This window comes from Balaenoptera acutorostrata, chromosome 1, assembly GCF_949987535.1.
Source record: "Balaenoptera acutorostrata chromosome 1, mBalAcu1.1, whole genome shotgun sequence".
Lineage (NCBI taxonomy): Eukaryota > Metazoa > Chordata > Mammalia > Artiodactyla > Balaenopteridae > Balaenoptera > Balaenoptera acutorostrata.
Window position 1 is genome coordinate 193,026,509 of NC_080064.1, and position 17,973 is coordinate 193,044,481.

General features: G+C 38.0%; 1 protein-coding gene across 3 annotated transcripts in view; it reads left to right on the forward strand.

The window, feature by feature from the left end:
* The window catches only part of CFH (complement factor H), a 99,805-nt gene that overhangs the window by 48,563 nt on the left and 33,269 nt on the right, over positions 1 to 17,973 (forward strand). For all 3 annotated transcript variants that reach the window (XM_007167288.3, XM_007167286.3, XM_007167287.3), the window contains 2 exons: positions 13,891 to 14,073; positions 15,885 to 16,061. In XM_007167288.3, coding sequence (XP_007167350.2) covers positions 13,891 to 14,073; positions 15,885 to 16,061 — 360 coding nt within the window. The remainder of the gene's footprint in view (positions 1 to 13,890; positions 14,074 to 15,884; positions 16,062 to 17,973) is intronic.

Genomic DNA, 17,973 nt, shown 5'->3' on the forward strand with positions numbered 1-17,973 from the left:
TATCTTCCAGCTCACTTATTTTTTCTTCTGCCTCAGTTACTCTGCTATTGATTCCTTCTAGTGTATTTTCCATTTTCAATTATTTTGTTTTTCACCACTGTTTGTTTATTCTTTAGTTCTTCTAGGTCCTTATTAAACATTTCTTGTATTTTCTTGATCCATTCTTCCATTCTGTTTCTGAGATTTTGGATCATCTTTACTATCATTACTCTGAATTGACTTTCAGGTAGGTTGCTTTTTTCCTCTTCATTTATTTGGTCTTTTAGGTTTTTACCTTGCTCCTTTGTCTGTGACATATTTTTTGTCATCTCATTTTTTATTTTGCTGTGTAGGGAGGGATGTGTTCATGTCTTTCTGGTTGTTTGGCCTGCTGTGTCCCGCACTGGAGTTTGCAGGCAGTTGGGTGGAGCCAGATCTTGGTGCCGAAATGAGGACCTCTGCGAGATCTCATACCGATTAATATTCCCTGGGTCCTGAAATTCACCATTAGTCCAGTGGCTTGGACTCGTCGCTCTCACCACAGGAGTTCAGACCCAATCCCTGGCCTGGGAACCAAGACCCTGCAAGCCATGCAGCATGGCAAAAGAAAAGAAAAGAAAAGAAAAAAGGGCCAGAAAAGGCCTTGGGGGTGGCAGGGATTAGGCTCAGGGCCTGTGCTGCCAGAGGGGGCCCAGGAGTGTGGAGTTTCAGGCCCAGGCCTCCAGCAGGTTTGCCAGGTCAGAGTGGGCAGGGGAGACACTGGCCATGTTCCCTTCTTATCTCCTGATCCCCTGAAGGTCTCTCCCCATCTCCACTGATTCTCTCACTGTGAGTTGGCCCCTCCAAGCATGGTAACGCCTCCCCTCCCCCAGCTGCCCCTCAGGCGTGCCAGTCCCATCCCACCTCCACTTTTCCTCTCCTCCTCCTCCCCCGACCCCCACGTCCTACCTGGTCACATAGGGATTCCTCTCTTCCCCTTAGGTGTCCAAGGTCCCCCACCAGCACCTACTAGGTGCCCTAGTTATGAGGAGACACGAACTCTGCATCCTTCTACTCCTCCATCTTATCCATCCTATGTCTTTTTATTGAAGAATGTAATCCATTTTAAAAAAAAATTATTTATTTATTTACTTTTGGCTGCATTGGGTCTTCATTGGGTTGCATGGGCTTCTCATTGCAGTGGCTTATCTTGTTGCAGAGCACGGGCTCTAGGCTCGAGGGCTTTAGTAGTTGTGGCTCTCGGGCTCTAGAGCACAGGCTCAGTTGTAGCACACGGGCTTAGTTGCTCCCTGGCATGTGGGATCTTCCCAGACCAGGGCTCGAACCCATGTCCCCCTCATTGGCAGGTGGATTCTTAACCACTGCACCACCAGGGAAGCCCAATCCATTTTTATTTAGAGTAATTATTGATAGGTAATGACTTACTAATACCATCTCTTTTTTTAAGACTCTTTTGTAGTTTCCTAATTCCTTTCTTCCTCTCTGACTGCCTTCCTTTGTGAATTAATGATTTTTATAGTAGTATGCTTTTAATAAACTTCTCTTTACCTTTTGTGAATCTAGTGTGGTTTCTTGCTTTGTGTTTACCATGAGACTTAAATAAAACATCTTACAGAGACAGCGGTCTATTTTATACTGATGAAACGTGAGCATCAACCACATACAAAAACTCTTTCCTTTTACCCTCCACCCTTTTATATTTTTGATGTCATGATTTGCCTCTTTTTATGGTGTGTACTTATTAGCAAATAGTTGTTGCTATCGTTATTTTTATATTCTTGTCCTTTAACTTTAATATGTTAAGTGTTTAACATTCCATATCAAAGTCCTAGAGTATTCTGTATGTGGCTGTATACTTAAATTTACCAGTGTACTGTGTATTTTCATGTTATTAATTAGCATTCTTTTACTTTAGCTTGAATAACTCCTTTCAGTGTTTCTAGTAAGACAGGACTAGTGGTGTTCAATTCCCTCAGTATTTGTTGATCTGGGGAAGTCTTTATCTTCCATTCATTTCCGAATGACACTTTCCAAATAAATATTCTCGGTTGGCAGTTTTCTCTTTCAGCACTTGGCTTTCTCCTGGCCCACTAGGTTTTTGCTAAGAAATCTACTTAGAGCCATATGAGGGTTCTGTTGTAAGTTCCAAGGTCTCTTTCTCATGATGCCTTTAAGACTTCTCTTTTTTTCTTTGATTTATTTCTGTTTTATTATAATATGTGTTGTAGAGGACCTTTTTATATCGATTTTGTTTGGTCACCTAAAAATGTTATGAACTTAGATATTCAAATCTCACCCTTGATTTGGGAAGTTTTCAGCCATTATTTCTTTAAATAAGCTTTCTGCCCCCATTTCCACCTTTTCTCCTCTGGAATTTCAATAATTCACAGATTGGTTCTGTTGATGACATACCATATATCATGTAGCCTTTCGTAATTCTTTTTCATTCTTTTTTCATTGTTCTCCTCTGACTGGATAACTTCAGTATATCTGTCATCTGTCTTACAGATTCCTTCTGCTTGTTTCGTTCTGTTGTTGATGCTACTCTATTGCATTTTCATTTCATCATTGGATTTTTCAGCACCAGAATTTCTCTTTGGTTCTTTTTTTGGATTTCTATCTTTTTGGTAAACTGCTCATTTTGTTCATATATTGTTTTCCTGATGTTTTTCAGTTGTCTTCCTGTATTTTCTGGTAGCACACTGAGTTATTTAAAACAGCTATTTTGAATTCTCCATTGGGTAAATCACAGATCTCCAATCTTTGAGTTTGAATACTGAAGATTTTTGTGATACTTTGTTGATGCCATGTTACTTGATTTCATGTTCCTTGAAGTTAAGTGTTGTTGTGTTTGCTTTGGAAGTACCAGTCTCCTTTGGGGGTGAGACAACTTCCTTCAGCCCTGCTACAGACTTTTAGACTATCTCAGATCTTCTATGGGAACACCAGCTCACACTTCTTCTCCCTCTAGTGGCAGAACTTCTGTGCTTGTGTGCCTTGTCTAGATCCTACAATGCACCAGGATGGGTGCTGACAGCCTGTCTTTTGTTTCCCCAAAGATGGCACTACATCTTAATCTTCTATTCTCTCCCTGGCCCACAGATTTGAGCCAAATTTCTGTGCATGCTCACTAGCTGTCTATCAAAGCTTGCTTTTACCTCCAATGTCAGTTGTGCCCACAGGGCTTGGCCACAAGATGGGAGGGTGTGTGAGTGAGGCAGACAGAGCCCTGAAGGGGCCAGTGGGCCAGTTGAGTGAACAGGAAGGTGAGGCAGTCCCAGCAGCTTTTGAGTGAGTTCTTCGATGGAGTTTGCAATACCGTTAGTAGGATCAGCTTCCCTTTAATGCTCTGTAAGTGTCCAGTCTTCTGCTTTCATAGCCTCTTCCTGACTCCCAGACATATAGCTCATTATTAGTACTCTGGATGGAATGAAAAGGAAATGAGCCTTTTGGCAGGTCCCATACAGATGGGGAAGCTGAAAGATCATACACACACTCCCCTGCGGGAGAAATCAGGGGCCCAGGAAGTTTTCTATTAGCCTTAAGCTGTGCATCCTTTGGGGGAGGGGTGATGAAGGTAAAGTTGAGCTGTTCCTCTTACCCAGTCCAATGAATCCAAACTCATATTTTTTTTTCTCCAGTGTGTGCTGGAGCTCCTCCTGTGAAAAACTGGACTTTCACATAAGGACTCTCCTCCATGTGTGATTGTATAAGATAGTGTTTCCAGTGACTCCTGGACTGAGGCTGAGTGAGGCTAGAGCTGGTTCATGGGCCACTGCAGACACCACAGTCTGGACAGAGACCTCTCTGCCTTTTATTTCATGCATATGTGGGTGAGACTCCTCCTGGGTCCCTTGGCATATTGTGTTGAGTCCCACACCTCCCTCAAAGACAGGTTTGTCTGTGGATGGATGTCAAATTTCTGTTGTTGGTTCAGGAACAAAAACAATGAATGTCTTGTGCCTCCAAGATCCCATGTTTTCTGGTAAGGGTTTAAAGTCTATTTTGTCTAACACAAATATCACTAGCCCTGCTTTCTTTTGGTTACCATTTTCATGGAATATCATTTTTCATCCCTATATTTTCAGCCTGTGTTTTCCCTTAAAGTTAAAGTTAGTTTCTTATAGAAAACATAAAGGTGGATCTTGTATTTTTATCCATGCATCCAGTTTATGTCTTTTATTGTTGCATTTAATATATTTACATTTAAAGTATTTTTGTTGATAATTTTTTACTTTTATCACTTTTTTTTTTACTTTTATTACTTATTTTCTGTTTGTCTTGTAGTTCTTTTGTTTCTCTTTTTCTTTCTTGCTATCTTCCTTTGTGTTTCATTGGGTTTGTTTCCTTATTTGTTTGTTTGTTTGTTTGTTTGTCAGTTTAAATAGGCTTTGATTCCTTTCTCTTTTCCTTGATGTAATGTATAGGTATACTCTTGTTGGGGCTTACATAAAATATCTAATTTTTACAGCTATAAACTTGTATCTCTCTCCCCTTCCTTGTTAAGTTGTTGACACCACAATTTACATCCAATTTTGTTTGTAACCATTTATATAATTTATTATATTTATTCATAATACTTTTGTCTTTTAACTTTTATACTAGCATTAAAAGTGATTTGGGGGGGCAGAATTAAAGTGGTGTTGTGGAGAGACGTGGAGTTAGCATCTTCCCACCACGAGGGTGCCTGCCGGCTGCTGGTGGGGGACCCTGACCCCCCCAGGAGACAGGAAGAACCCCCAGGTGAATGCATAGGATGTGGGGGGATGGAAGGGGGAGGAGAAGTGGAGGCCAGACAGGATTGGCACCCCAGAGGTCAGGAAGATCAGGAGAGGCAGGTGGGAGGGACACTTGGGAGGAGTAGGAGAGGAGCAGAGGGCATTGGCCCCACCCACTCTAGCCCAGGAAGCCTGCTGGGCTCCCAGGTGAGGTTCCCCTGCCCTCTGAGATGAGGGGTGGGGGACACGCCTTGGCCCCTTATGTTCCTTGAGCCTAAGCCCCACCCCCCACAGCTCCCAGGGCCTTTTCTAGCCCTGTGGGTCCTGAGCATTGGCCCCACCCACCACCCAAACCTCACCCTTGCTTAGGCCCCGCCCTCCACAGCCAAGGCTTTCCTGCTTCTTTTTTTTTCGTTTTCTTCTTTCTTTTTTTTTCTTTTCCCTCCTCTGCTTTTGTACTATTGTGGTACTGATGTACTTCCCAGTTGTTGATTCATCTGTATTTTTATTTTTATATTCTTTCTAATATATCTGTTAGTTTCCTCGTCTAATTTTATTTTTTACTTTGTTATTGTTCTCTTTTTTTTTTGCCACCCCATGTGGCTTGGGGGATCTTGGATGCCCCATGGGCCAGGGGCTGGGCAAAGCTCCTTCTGTGGGAGCTCGGAGTCCAAACCATGGGACTAACAGAGAACCTAAGACCGCAGGGAATATTCATCAGAGTGAGTTCTCAGGGAGGTCCTCATCTCAGCATCAAGACCCAGGTCTACCCAACAGCCTACAAATTCCAGTGTTGGAAGCCTCAGGCCAAACAACAGTAAGATAGATAGGAGCACAATCCCACTCATAAAAAAAATTTTAAAAAGAGGCAGCAAAAAAATATGTCACAGATGAAGGGGCAAGGTAAAAAAGTACAAGACCAAATAAATGAAGAGGAAATAGGCAATCTACCTGAAAAATAATTCAGAGTAATGATAGTAAAGATGATCCAGAATCTCGGAAATAGAATGGAGGCACAGACTGAGAAAATACAAGAAATGTTTAACAAAGGTCTAGAAGAACTAAAGAACAAACAAACAGAGATGAACAACACAATAACTGAAATGAAAAATACACTGGAAGGAATCAGTAACAAAATAACTGAGGCAGAAGAACAAATAGGTAAGCTGGAAGACAAAATGGTGCAAATAACTGCTGAGGAGCAGAATAAAGAAAAAAGAATGAAAACAATGAAGACAATCCCAGAGACTTCTGGGACAACACTAAACATATCACATTCGAATTATAGGAGTCCCAGAAAAGGAAGAGAAAAAGAAAGGGTCTGAGAAAATATTTGAAGAGATTATAGTGGAAAACTTCCCTAACATGGGAAAGAAAATAGTCACTCAATTCCAGTAAGCACAGAGAGTCCCATACAGGATAAACCCATGGAGAAGCACACTAAGACATATATTAATCAAATATCAAAAATTAAATTCAAAGAAAAAATACTAGAAGCAGCAAGGGAAAAGCAACAAATAACGTTCAAGGGACTCCCCATAAGGTTATCAGCTGATTTTTCAGCAGAAACTCTGCAGGCCAGAAGGGATTGGCAGGATATACTTAAAGTGATGAAAGAGAAAAACCTACAACCAAGATTACTCTACCTGCAAAGATCTCATTCAGATTCGATGGAGAAATCAAAAGCTTTTTAGGCAAGCAAAAGCTAAGAGAATTCAGCACCACCAACCCAGCATTACAACAAATGCTAATGAAACTTCTCTAGGTGGGAAGCACAAGAGAAGAAAAAGATCCACAAAAACAAACCCAAAACAATTGAGAAAATGGTAATAGGAACATACATATCAATAATAACCTTGAATGTAAATGGGTTAAATGCCCCAATCAAAAGACACAGACTGACTGAATGGATACAAAAACAAGACTCATATATATGCTGTCTACAAGAGACCTACTTAAGACCTAGGGACACATACAGACTGAAAGTGAAAGGATGGAAAAAGATATTCCATGCAAATGGAAATCAGAAGGAAGCTGGAGTAGCATTACTTGTATCAGATAAAATAGACTTTAAAATAAAGCCTATTACAAGAGATAAGGAGGGACACTACATAATCATCAAAGGATCAATCCAAGAAGAAGATACAACAATTATAAATGTTTATGCACTCAACATAGGAGCACTTCAATACATAAGGCAAATGTTAACAACCATGAAAAGAGAAATTGACAGTAACACAATAATAGTAGGGGGCTTTAACACCCCACTTACACCAATGGACAGATCATCCAGACAGAAAATAAATAAGAAACACAAGCTTTAAATGACACAATAAGCCAGATATTTAATTGGTATTTATAGAACATTCCACCCAAAAGTGGCAGAATACACTTTCTTCTCAAGTGCACACAGAACATTCTCCAGGATAGATCACATCTGGAGTCACAAATCAAGCCCTGGAAAATTTAAGAAAATTGAAATCATATCAAGCATCTTTTCTGACCACAACGCTATGGGATTGGAAATCAATTACAGGAAAAATACTGTAAAAAATACAAATACATGGAGGCTAAACAGTGCACTACTAAATAACCAAGAGATCACTGAAGAAATCAAAGAAGAAATTAAAAAATACCTAGAAACAAATGACAATGAAAACACGATGACCCAAAACCTATGGGACACAGAAAAAGCAGTCTAAGATGGAGAGAAGTTTATAGCAATTCAATCTCACCTCAAGAAACAAGAAAAATCTCAAATAAACAATCTAACCCTACACTTAAAACAACTAGAGAAAGAAGAACAAAGAAAACCCAAACTCAGTAGAAGGAAAGAAATAACGATCAGAGCAGAAATAAATGAAATAGAAACAAAGAAAACAATAGCAAAGATCAGTAAAACTAAAAGCTTGTTCTTTGAGAAGATAAACAAAATTGATAAACCTTTAGCCAGACTCATCAAGAAAAAAAGGGAGAAGACTCAAATCAATAAAACTAGAAATGAAAAAGGAGAAATCAAAACTGACACAGAAGAAATACAAAGGATTGTTAAGAGACTACTACAAACAGCTATATGCCTATAAAATGGACAAACATGAAGAAATGGACAAATTCTTGGAAAAGTGCAACCTTCCAAGACTGAACCAGGAAGAAATAGAAAACATAAACAGACCAATCACAAGTAATGGAATTGAAATTGTAATTTAAAATCTTCCAACAAACAAAAGTCCAGGGCAGATGGCTTCATGGGCAAATTCTATCAAACTTTTAGAGAAGAGCTAACACCCATCCTTCTCAAATGCTCCCAAAAAAATTGCAGAGAAAGGTACACACCCAAGCTCATTCTATGAAGCCACCATCGCGCTGATACCAAAACCAAACAAAGATATCACAAAAAAGAATATTACAGGCCAATATCACTGATGAACATAGATGTGAAAATCCTCAACAAAGTACTAGCAAACAGAATCCAACAACACATTAAAAGGATCATACACCATGATCAACTGGGATTTATCACAGGGATGAAAGGATTCTTCAGTATACGCAGATCAATCAATGTGATACACCACATTAACAAATTAAGGGATAAAAACCATTTGATCATCTCAATAGATGCAGAAAAATCTTTTGACAAAATTCATCAGCAATTTATGATAAAAACTCTCCAGAAAATGGACATAGAAGGAACTTACCTCAATATAATAAAGGCCATATATGACAAACCCACAGCAAGCATCATACTCGATCATGAAAAACTGAAAACATTTCCACTAAGATCAGCAACAAGACAAGGATGTCCACTCTTGCCACTCTTCTTCAACATAGTTTTGGAAGTCCTAGCCATGGCAATCAGAGAAGAAAAAGAAATAAAAGGAATATACATTGGAAAAGAAGAAGTAAAACTGTCAGTGTTCACAGAAGACATGATACTATACATAGAAAATCCTAAGGATGCCACCAGAAAACTACTAGAACTAATCAATGAATTTGGTAAGGTTGCAGGATACAAAATTAATGCACAGAAATCTCTGGCATTCCTATACACCAACAGTGAAAAATCAGAAAGAGAAATTAAGGAAACATTCCCATTTACCATTGCAACAAAAAGAATAAAATATCTAGGAATAAACCTGCCTAAGGAGGCAAAAGACTTGTACTCAGAAAACTATAAAACACTAATGAAAGAAATCAAAGATGACATAAACAGATGGAGAAATATATCATGTTCTTGGATTGGAAGAATCAATATTGTGAAAATGACTATATTACCCAAAGAAATCTACAGATTCAATGCAATCCCTATCAAACTACCAATGGCATTCTTCACAGAATTAGAACAAAAAATTTTACAATTTGTAGGGAAAAACAAAAGACCCCAAATAACCAAAGCAATCTTGAGAAAGAAAAACGGAGTTGGAGGAATCAGGCTCCCCGACTTCAAACTATACCACAAAGCTACAGTAATCAAGACAGGATGGTACTGGCATAAAAACAAATATAGATCAATGGTGCAGCATAGAATGCCCAGAGATAAACCCGCACACATATGGGCAACTAATTTATGACAAAGGAGGCAAGAACATATAATGGAGAAAAGACAGCCTCTTCAATAAATGGTGCTGGGAAAACGGGACAGCTACATGTAAAAGAATGAAATTAGAACACACCTTAGCACCATACACAAAAATAAACTCAAAATGGATTAAGGACTTAAATGTAACACCAGACACTATAAACTCTTAGAGGAAAAACACTCTTTGATATAAACCACAGCAAGATCTTTTTTGACCCACCTCTTAGAGTAACAGAAATAAAAACAAAGATAAACAAATGGTACATAATTAAACTTAAAAGCTTTTGCACAGCAAAGGAAACCATAAACAAGACAAAATGACAACCCTCAGAATGGGAGAAAATATTTGCAAATGAAACAACAGAGAAAGGATTAATCTCCAAAATATACAAACAGCTCATGGAGCTCAATATCATAAAAACAAACAATCCAGTTAAAAAATGAGCAGAAGACCTAAGTAGACATTTCAACAAAGAAGACATACAGATGGCCAAGAGGCACATGAAAAGATGCTCAACATCACTAATTATTAGAGAAATGCAAATCAAAACTGCAATGAGGTATCACCTCACACCAGTCAAAATGGCCATTATCAAAAAATCTAGAAACAATAAATTCTGGACAGGGTGTGGTGAAAAGGGAACCCTCCTGCACTGTTGGTGGGAATGTAAATTGATACAACCACTATGGAGAACAATATGGAGGTTCCTTAAAAAACTAAAAATAGAACTACCATATGACCCAGCAATCCCACTACTGGGCATATACCCTGAGAAAACCATAATTCTAAAGAGATATGTACCACAATGTTCATTGCAGCACTATTTACAATAGCCAGGACATGGAAGCAACCTAAATGTCCATCAACAGATGAATGGATAAAGAAGATGTGGCACAGATATACAACAGAATATTACTCAACCATAAAAAGAAACGAAATTGAGTTATTTTTAGTGAGGTGGATGGACCTAAGAGTCTGTCATATAGAGTGAAGTAAATCAGAAAGAGAAAAGCAAATACCGTATGTTAACACATATATATGGAATCTAAAAAAAACAAAAACAAAAAGGTACTGATGGACCTAGTTGCAGGGCAGGAATAAAGATGTAGACATAGAGAATGGACTTTGAGGACACGGGGTGGGAGGGGGAGCTAGGGCAAAGTAAGAGTAGCATCAACATATATACAGTACCAAATGTAAAATAGTTAGTGGGAAGCAGCAGCATAGCACAGGGAGATCAGCTAGGTGCTTTGCAGTGACCTAGAGGGATGGGATAGGGAAGATGGGAGGGAGGCTCAGGAGGGAGGGGATATGGGGTCATATGTATGCATATGGCTGATTCACTTTGCTGTACAACAGAAACTAACACAGTATTGTGAAGCAATTATACTCCAATAAAGATCTATTTTTTTAAAAAGTTATTTACCCATCACTGTATTCTATATTTGTCTCTATATTTACCATTACCAATGAGTGTCATACTTTCTTATGCTATTGTGCTGGTGTTTAGCACCCTTCTTTTTCAACTTGAAGAACTGCCTTTAACATTTCTTGGTATGCACATCTAGTGGCGATAAACTCCCTAAGCATTTGTGTGTCTGGTAATATTTGTACCTCCCCTTTATTTGTGATGGTCCAATTTGCTGGTGTAGTATTCTTAGCAGTTTTTTCTTTCAGCACTTTGAGTATATCATCCCACTCCCTTCTGGCCTTCAATGTTTCTGCTATAAAATCACCTGGTAGTTTTACGGTTCCCTTCTTTGTGATGTTTCCTATTGCTGTTTTCAATATTTTACTTTGTCTTTGACTCTAGACAATTTGATTATGTGTATCAGTCGGGGGGGGGGTGTGTGTTTTTGCAGTTCATCTTACTTCATTCGGGCTTACTGGATCTGGATGTCTATTTCCTTTCCCAGATTTAGTGCATTTTCAGTTGTGTTAGTATGTTTGATTCAGTTTTCTGCCCCTTTCCCTCTCTCTTGTCCTTCTCAGTCTTCTGTAACATATATATTGATCATTTTGGTGGTGTCCCATAAGTACCATAACCTATGATCACTTTTTTTTATTGTTTTTTCTTTTTGCTCCTCTGACTCAATTATTTTTAGTTACCTCTGCGTCCACTGATCCTTTTTTCTTCTTGTTCTAGTCCGTTGTTGAACCCCTCTGTTTAATTTTTCAGTTTATTTATCACATTTTCCAGTTCTACCATTTCTCTTTTGGTAATTTCTATATTTTCTATCTCTCTGTTGAAATTCTTACTTTGTACACGTATGTTTACATGTAAGCATGTATGTTTACATGTATGTTTTACGTATGTAAGCGTGTGTTTACGTATGCTTACATGTAAGCACGCATGTTTACATGTAAGCATGTTTATGATGGCTATTTTGTGGGGTTTGGGGTTTCTGTTTGTTTGTTTTGGGGTTTTTTGCCATTGCAAAATGCATTTCATTTCTAAATATTTCCTAGTAATAAACTCACAAGCTTTAGTTACAAGAGTGCGAACATCAGAAGCAAGGGAAGAAGCTGAGTACTTAGGCTTGGACATGGGAGCTGCCCGTGACACTCACCTGGGACATATGCCAGGCCCAAACCACCTCTGCTTTACTCTTTTGTCAAATTTTTCGCTCTATGACTGCTATTTTGAATTTCTGTTGGGGAAATCACCTGTCTCCATTTCGTTAGTGTTGGTTTATAGATACTTATCTTGTTCTTCTGACTGGAGCGTATTTCTCTATTATTATTTTTCTCGAATCTCTGTGTTGATATCTGTGCATTAGATTAAACACCCACAACTCCTAGTCTTCACAGACTGGACTCATAAGTAGAAAGCCTTCATCAATCAGCCTGGCCAGAGATTCTGGATGCCTCTCTAACCTCTATGCTCATCCAAACTGCTGTCTTTGTACTTAGCATCTTCCAGGGGTCTAGAGTATGCCAACTCCCATCTACATCCTGAGACAGGTGAGCTAGAAGCCAGAAAAGCTGGTGGAGCTGGGAGCTGGAGTTTATCCCCTCACTCACTCTGCACTGAGCTGAGGAGAAGGGCTGTGGAAATGCCTGCATGCTCCTTCAAACCCTGTGCTCTTCCAAACCATGATTTTGCTCTCTGTAGTCCCCAGGCACCAACAAATTCTGGGCTTCATCAGCTCTCAGAGAGAGGTTAGTCAGGAGCCAGTTCCTTAGGCAGCAGCTAGAAAAGATGAGGGTCTAGATGTGTAGTCTAACTCCTTCCGTGGAGAAACTGGGAGCTGCTCACTCTGCACTAAGCTAGGGGATGACCTGTGAGCAGTGCTAGCACAGCCATTCCTAACTGCCACTTTGTCCTCAGTAGTCCCAGGGGACTGGAAATGCTGGGCCCTCCCAGAGGCAGGTGAGTTAGAAGCCAGACCCTGGACTAGCAGTTGGAAAACTGGAGCCCTAGATTGTGGTTCAAACTCTTTGCTCCTCCAGGAGAAGCTGGGAGTTGGGGGTTCCCTCCCAATTATATGGTGCTGTGCCTAGGTGGGGTTTATTGTGAGAGTGTGTCTCAGTTTTTCCTAACAGGATTTTAGCATTTTCTCACTTGCCTTGAATGCAGGAGCCTCTCAACCAGTGTTTTGAATAATGGGAGTTGGTACGTGCATAGCTGTTAATTCAGTGCGTCTGTGGGGAGAGGGACGGGCCGAGGCGGCCTACTCCCCCATCTTACTAATGTCACTCTATCCTTCCCAATTTATATATGTTGTGTGTGTTTGCTTTTCTTTTTATAATTTTTAAGTAAAAAGAAGTATAGATTTTCAATCTTTATTGTTTTCTATTATTGCTATTTAATGTTAAAATTCCCCTCTCAGCACACTTTCTTGTCATTTCATAAATCTCATAAAATTTTACTTATCGTTTTTTTATTTTCATTCAATTCAAAATATTCAAAGTTTTCTCTTTTGATTTCTTCTTTATCCACGAGTTATTTCATAAATGAAGCTGAGCTCTGTGAAGAGACCTAGTAAGTGACAGAAATGTACTTTACTATTTCAAGTTTAGTTATACATAGTTTGAGGAAGCATCATTTAGTCCTTTGTAGAATGAATACATGTGTTGATCATTGTCATCTTCATTGAACTCCATATATTGACATGGCTTTAAGCACCCAATTTTGATGACAAACATTTCAAATTGTCAGATACAAAGGCTATGGTAACTGTGGTGGAAGATTCTGAGATCATCACCTGATCTGAGCTACCCCAATTTGTTAACTGTGTTCTGGGTTGCTTAAGAGATCCAGACTAAGCAATGTTTTGAACAAGTCCCAGGAAAGGAAACCCATTGTTAATAGAGTTCTGACATGCTGTAGGATTCCAGATCCATTAGACAAACAGATTTCTAAAAATTTCCTAGTAAGGATTCTGAGTACTTTAAATCTTGCTTTGTTCTAAAAAAATGAATAAAGTGTCTTGATTTAATATCTTTGGAAACTCATAGATTTTTTCTCTCACACCAGAACTTAAATGATTAGAATTTTTCTAGGTTTACATTTACAAATGACTCCCCATTTTTCTATAGTTATATTATTTGTGTCCTTATAAAATGTTTATCAAATATATGCTTATCTTTTCTTTATGCTTTCTCCCTTTTAGAAACATGTTCGAAATCCGATATACAAATTAAGAATGGATTTTTTTCTGAATCTACCTTTACATATCCTTTAAATAAACAAACACAGTATAAGTGTAAATCAAGATATGTAACAGCAGATGGTAATACATCAGGATTAATTACATGTCTGCAAAGTGGATGGTCCATGCAACCTGTATGCATTAGTAAGTAATTGATTATTTTAGTATTCATTATCCTAATGATCACTCTAGAGAAGTTTTCTTTAGCTTCATTCTTTTTATCCTTTTTTTTGTTTTTTTTTTGCTGGGGTGGGGTGGTATGAGGTGTTGATGAGGTTCCATGGCTGTACTTGAAAAGATAAATTGAAAAATGTGTATCATTTTTTACCTTTTATGATTAATTACTAATAGGGTAGAATATCATGGCATCCTTCACTTCAAGGTTTTTTCACTTTAAAACATCCCGTGATTAAAAACTAATTTAGCTAGAAGACATACCTATAGTCTGGTATAAACTCATTTATTTTTAGCTGAGTCCTTTATGCCAATTGTATCTGATTTTATTTTATGAGACTTTTATGTCAGAATCTTTCCTCCTAAGCCTAAAAGTTATGTTTTTAAGTGAAGATATGAGTCCATAGTGCATAATCTTCAAATAATATAACTTGTAAATTTTATATGTTTGAAACTGTAGGGTAGATCCACTTGCGAAAAATTCTCTGTTAGGAAATCTTCATAAACATCTAGTAGGACCAAATTCTGCTGTGCTGAGAGGTTTTTCTGTCCCACCACACAGACGTTTATGACGATTTTCTAAGGACAATTTGCTGAGTTTATCTTATTCATCCCAAAGCTGCACAATGATATTTTTGAAGTGATAGCTTACATATTCACTTCAAGAGAAGTGGATGTTTAAAATATCCCTTTCTACTGTTTACATTTTATTTCTTTTGCTTTCCAATGTCTATGCTTAATATGGGCACTAGCCAAAGAGAAAATGATAAAAGTTGCCCCCATATCAAATTCACTTTGCACTAATATGTGACCAATTTTCCATTCTAACGCTCTTTTCATGGAAGAGAAAAGTTCTCTATTACTTTTGTTTATACTAGTATAGTTTTGCTTTAATTTTTTAAAGTTTTAAGCTAGCTGGCTACATAACACAATATGAAATTTGAGATTAATTATTTAAACCTTTATTAACATCACTCTATTACAGTGTTAGTGAAAATTGATACTGTTCAATTTTACTTTCTTATAAAGAAACATTTTACTTTCTTGTAACTTGTTATAAATAATAGAACTACTTCTGCATTCAACCTTGATAAATATAAAAGAATACACAACCATTAGAAATATATTTGGGAAAGCAAAATCAGCATGTGACTTTAAATATTAGTGTGTTTTAAAGTAGAATTCTATAGAATGTTTTAAAATTTACTTACCTTGTTGAAAATTACTTTTTTTCAATTAATCAATTTTTCTCTGGCATATATGTCACAATTGCTAATAAGTTCAGCATATTAATTCAGAAAATGCTGTTATAAAAATAGTACAATACATCTGTAATGGCTTATTTTATTACTAGCATGGGGAAAATGCGTAAGTATAATTAAATTGAGAAAAATGTTCATAAAAGAAATATTTCAGAGACATTAAGTGTTGAGAAAAATGTTGTGTAAAACATATTTTTTCAGGAATTCCCTGGCGATCCAGTGGTTAGGGCTCCGCACTCCCACTACAGGGGTCAAGGGTTCGATCCCTGGTCAGGGAATTAAGATCCCACAAGCCGTGTGTTGCAGACGAAAAAGACAATAACAGAAACATATTTTTTTCATTTTGAGTACCTATTTCAGGACAGTGATCTATTACTGGTATTCTTGGATTATTTTTGTATCATTATTTATTAGCACATACTAATTGGTAAAGCCCCCTTTCCCCTTGAGGTGAGACTTAATCAGATTGCCCACTAAATAATATTAGAAATGAAATATTTTTATTCCATTATCCATTAGAATCCTGTGATATGCCAGTATTTGAGAATGCCAGAGCCAGAAGCAATGGCACATGGTTTAAGGTCAATGACAGCCTGGACTACGAATGCCTTGATGGGCATGAGAGCCAAGATGGACACACCACAGGCTCCATCGTGTGTGGTGAAGACGGCTGGTCTGATAAACCTGCATGTTATGGTAAGAACTCCTTCTCAGGTGTTATTCTTTTCAAAATGAACATAATTAACAATAATCATCAAAAATGTTTTATTTTTACCAAATTTGACTGATCTAGAGTCATTGTTAAGGCACAATGATTAAAATCAAGATGTCTCCTTCTGCTTTAATATAAACTGGGTAGAGGGGAAGTTTTGAAATGCAAAGGCTCACTCATTACCAAAATGACAGTGTCTTACAACCTCTTCAACTATTTTGCTCCTGAGTTTCTGCTTTATACCTCCTACCTTGAGTATCAATTTCTGCAGGTACTGAGAGGAGCTCTTTATTTTCCCACTGTGAGAAGTTCTGAGGACAGTGACATGAATCTCTTTTATCTTTGCCAATCAGCTGTCTTTTCTCCAGGGCTAGAAACAGGGCTACAGTCTCTGGCCAACTGAGTGGATGTTGAATGTTCCAAGCCAAGGGAACAGTATATGCAAAGCTTTGGCAACAAAACAATATTTGGGAAATACCAAGGTTAATGGATTCTACTCAAGGTGTGGGAGAACTTTATGAGCTGAGGCTGAATAGGAGGCAAAGGAAAAATTATCCAGGTTACTTCAGGGCATGTTCACATTTGGATTAATTTTATGATTGATGAAAAGTCATAAGGAATTTTAAGGAAAGGAATAATATAATTTTATTTGGTTTCTTGAAAGTTTTTTTTTTTTTCAGGAAGCCATGTAGGGTGAGAAATAGTGGGGATTAGATAAGGTTATGGCTGAAGAGATGCACAGCAGAGGATAGATTTGGGATATATTTTGTTGGCAGAAAACACAGATAATGTCACTAAATGGTGGATGTCGAAAAGAGCAAAAAGTCAAGGGACTCACGTGCTTGCTCTCCATTGCTTCATAAGCAAGCAGGTAAATGGAAATGACTTTGTCAGGTGCTACTGGCAAGAGAGAGAACACTTTGGGAAGAACACTGCAACTTTTGACTTGAACACATTGTGATTGGGCTGCCCATGGACCATAAAAATTGGATATATCCACTACAGAGTTGAATACATGGGTCTAGCCAGGAGATACACCTGTGAGATTATCACCCTATAAATAATGATATCGCGTTGGGAAAGAATGTAGAATGAAAAGAGAAGAGAGATCAAGACTGAGCCCTGAAGCATTCCAGCATTTAGGTGTCAGACAAAGAGGAATAGATGGCAAAGTAGATAGGAAAAAGGAGAACCCAGAGAATTTAGGGGAAAAACTTAGAAATGAATGTTTCATAGATGTGGAGGGAAGAAAATGTGTAAAGGTAAAGGAAGTATAATAGATCGACTAATGGTGAATCCTGTGGAGTCAGCCTGGATGGGTTCTAATTCCAGTTCTACAATTTGCTAAACATGTATCTTAGGGCAACAACCAAGCCTATTTGAAGCTTTGTTCACGCTTCCTAATCTGGAAAATGGATTAGTAATTACAAATGTTCTAATATTTCAAAGGATTTTGGACTAAATTATTCATATAAAGTTCTTACCATAGTGCCTGCCATACAATAAAATCAAGGAAATTGTCATCTAATTACATTATTATGATTGTTAGAGTGGTGAATATTTCTAATTCAGTAGATACGTCCAGTTAGAAGACTGTAAAAATGTGGTGGATTTGGCTACATAGAGGCCAACAAAAACTGCAACAGAGATGGTTTTGGATGGAGTAGACAGGAAAAAACCTACATAGAACCTGCTGAAAAAAATGATTAGTAAGAAACTTAATACAGCATGTGGACATAACTCTTTCAAAAGATTTGCTTGTGGCAGAGAAGAGGAGGTTCAGGATATATTGCTAGGGGAATTACGCACTGAATAAAGAATTGTTTTAATGGGAAAGATGAGAGTGTATTGAACGCTGAAGAGGATATGCTAGAGAGGGGAGCAGGCAGAGACTGA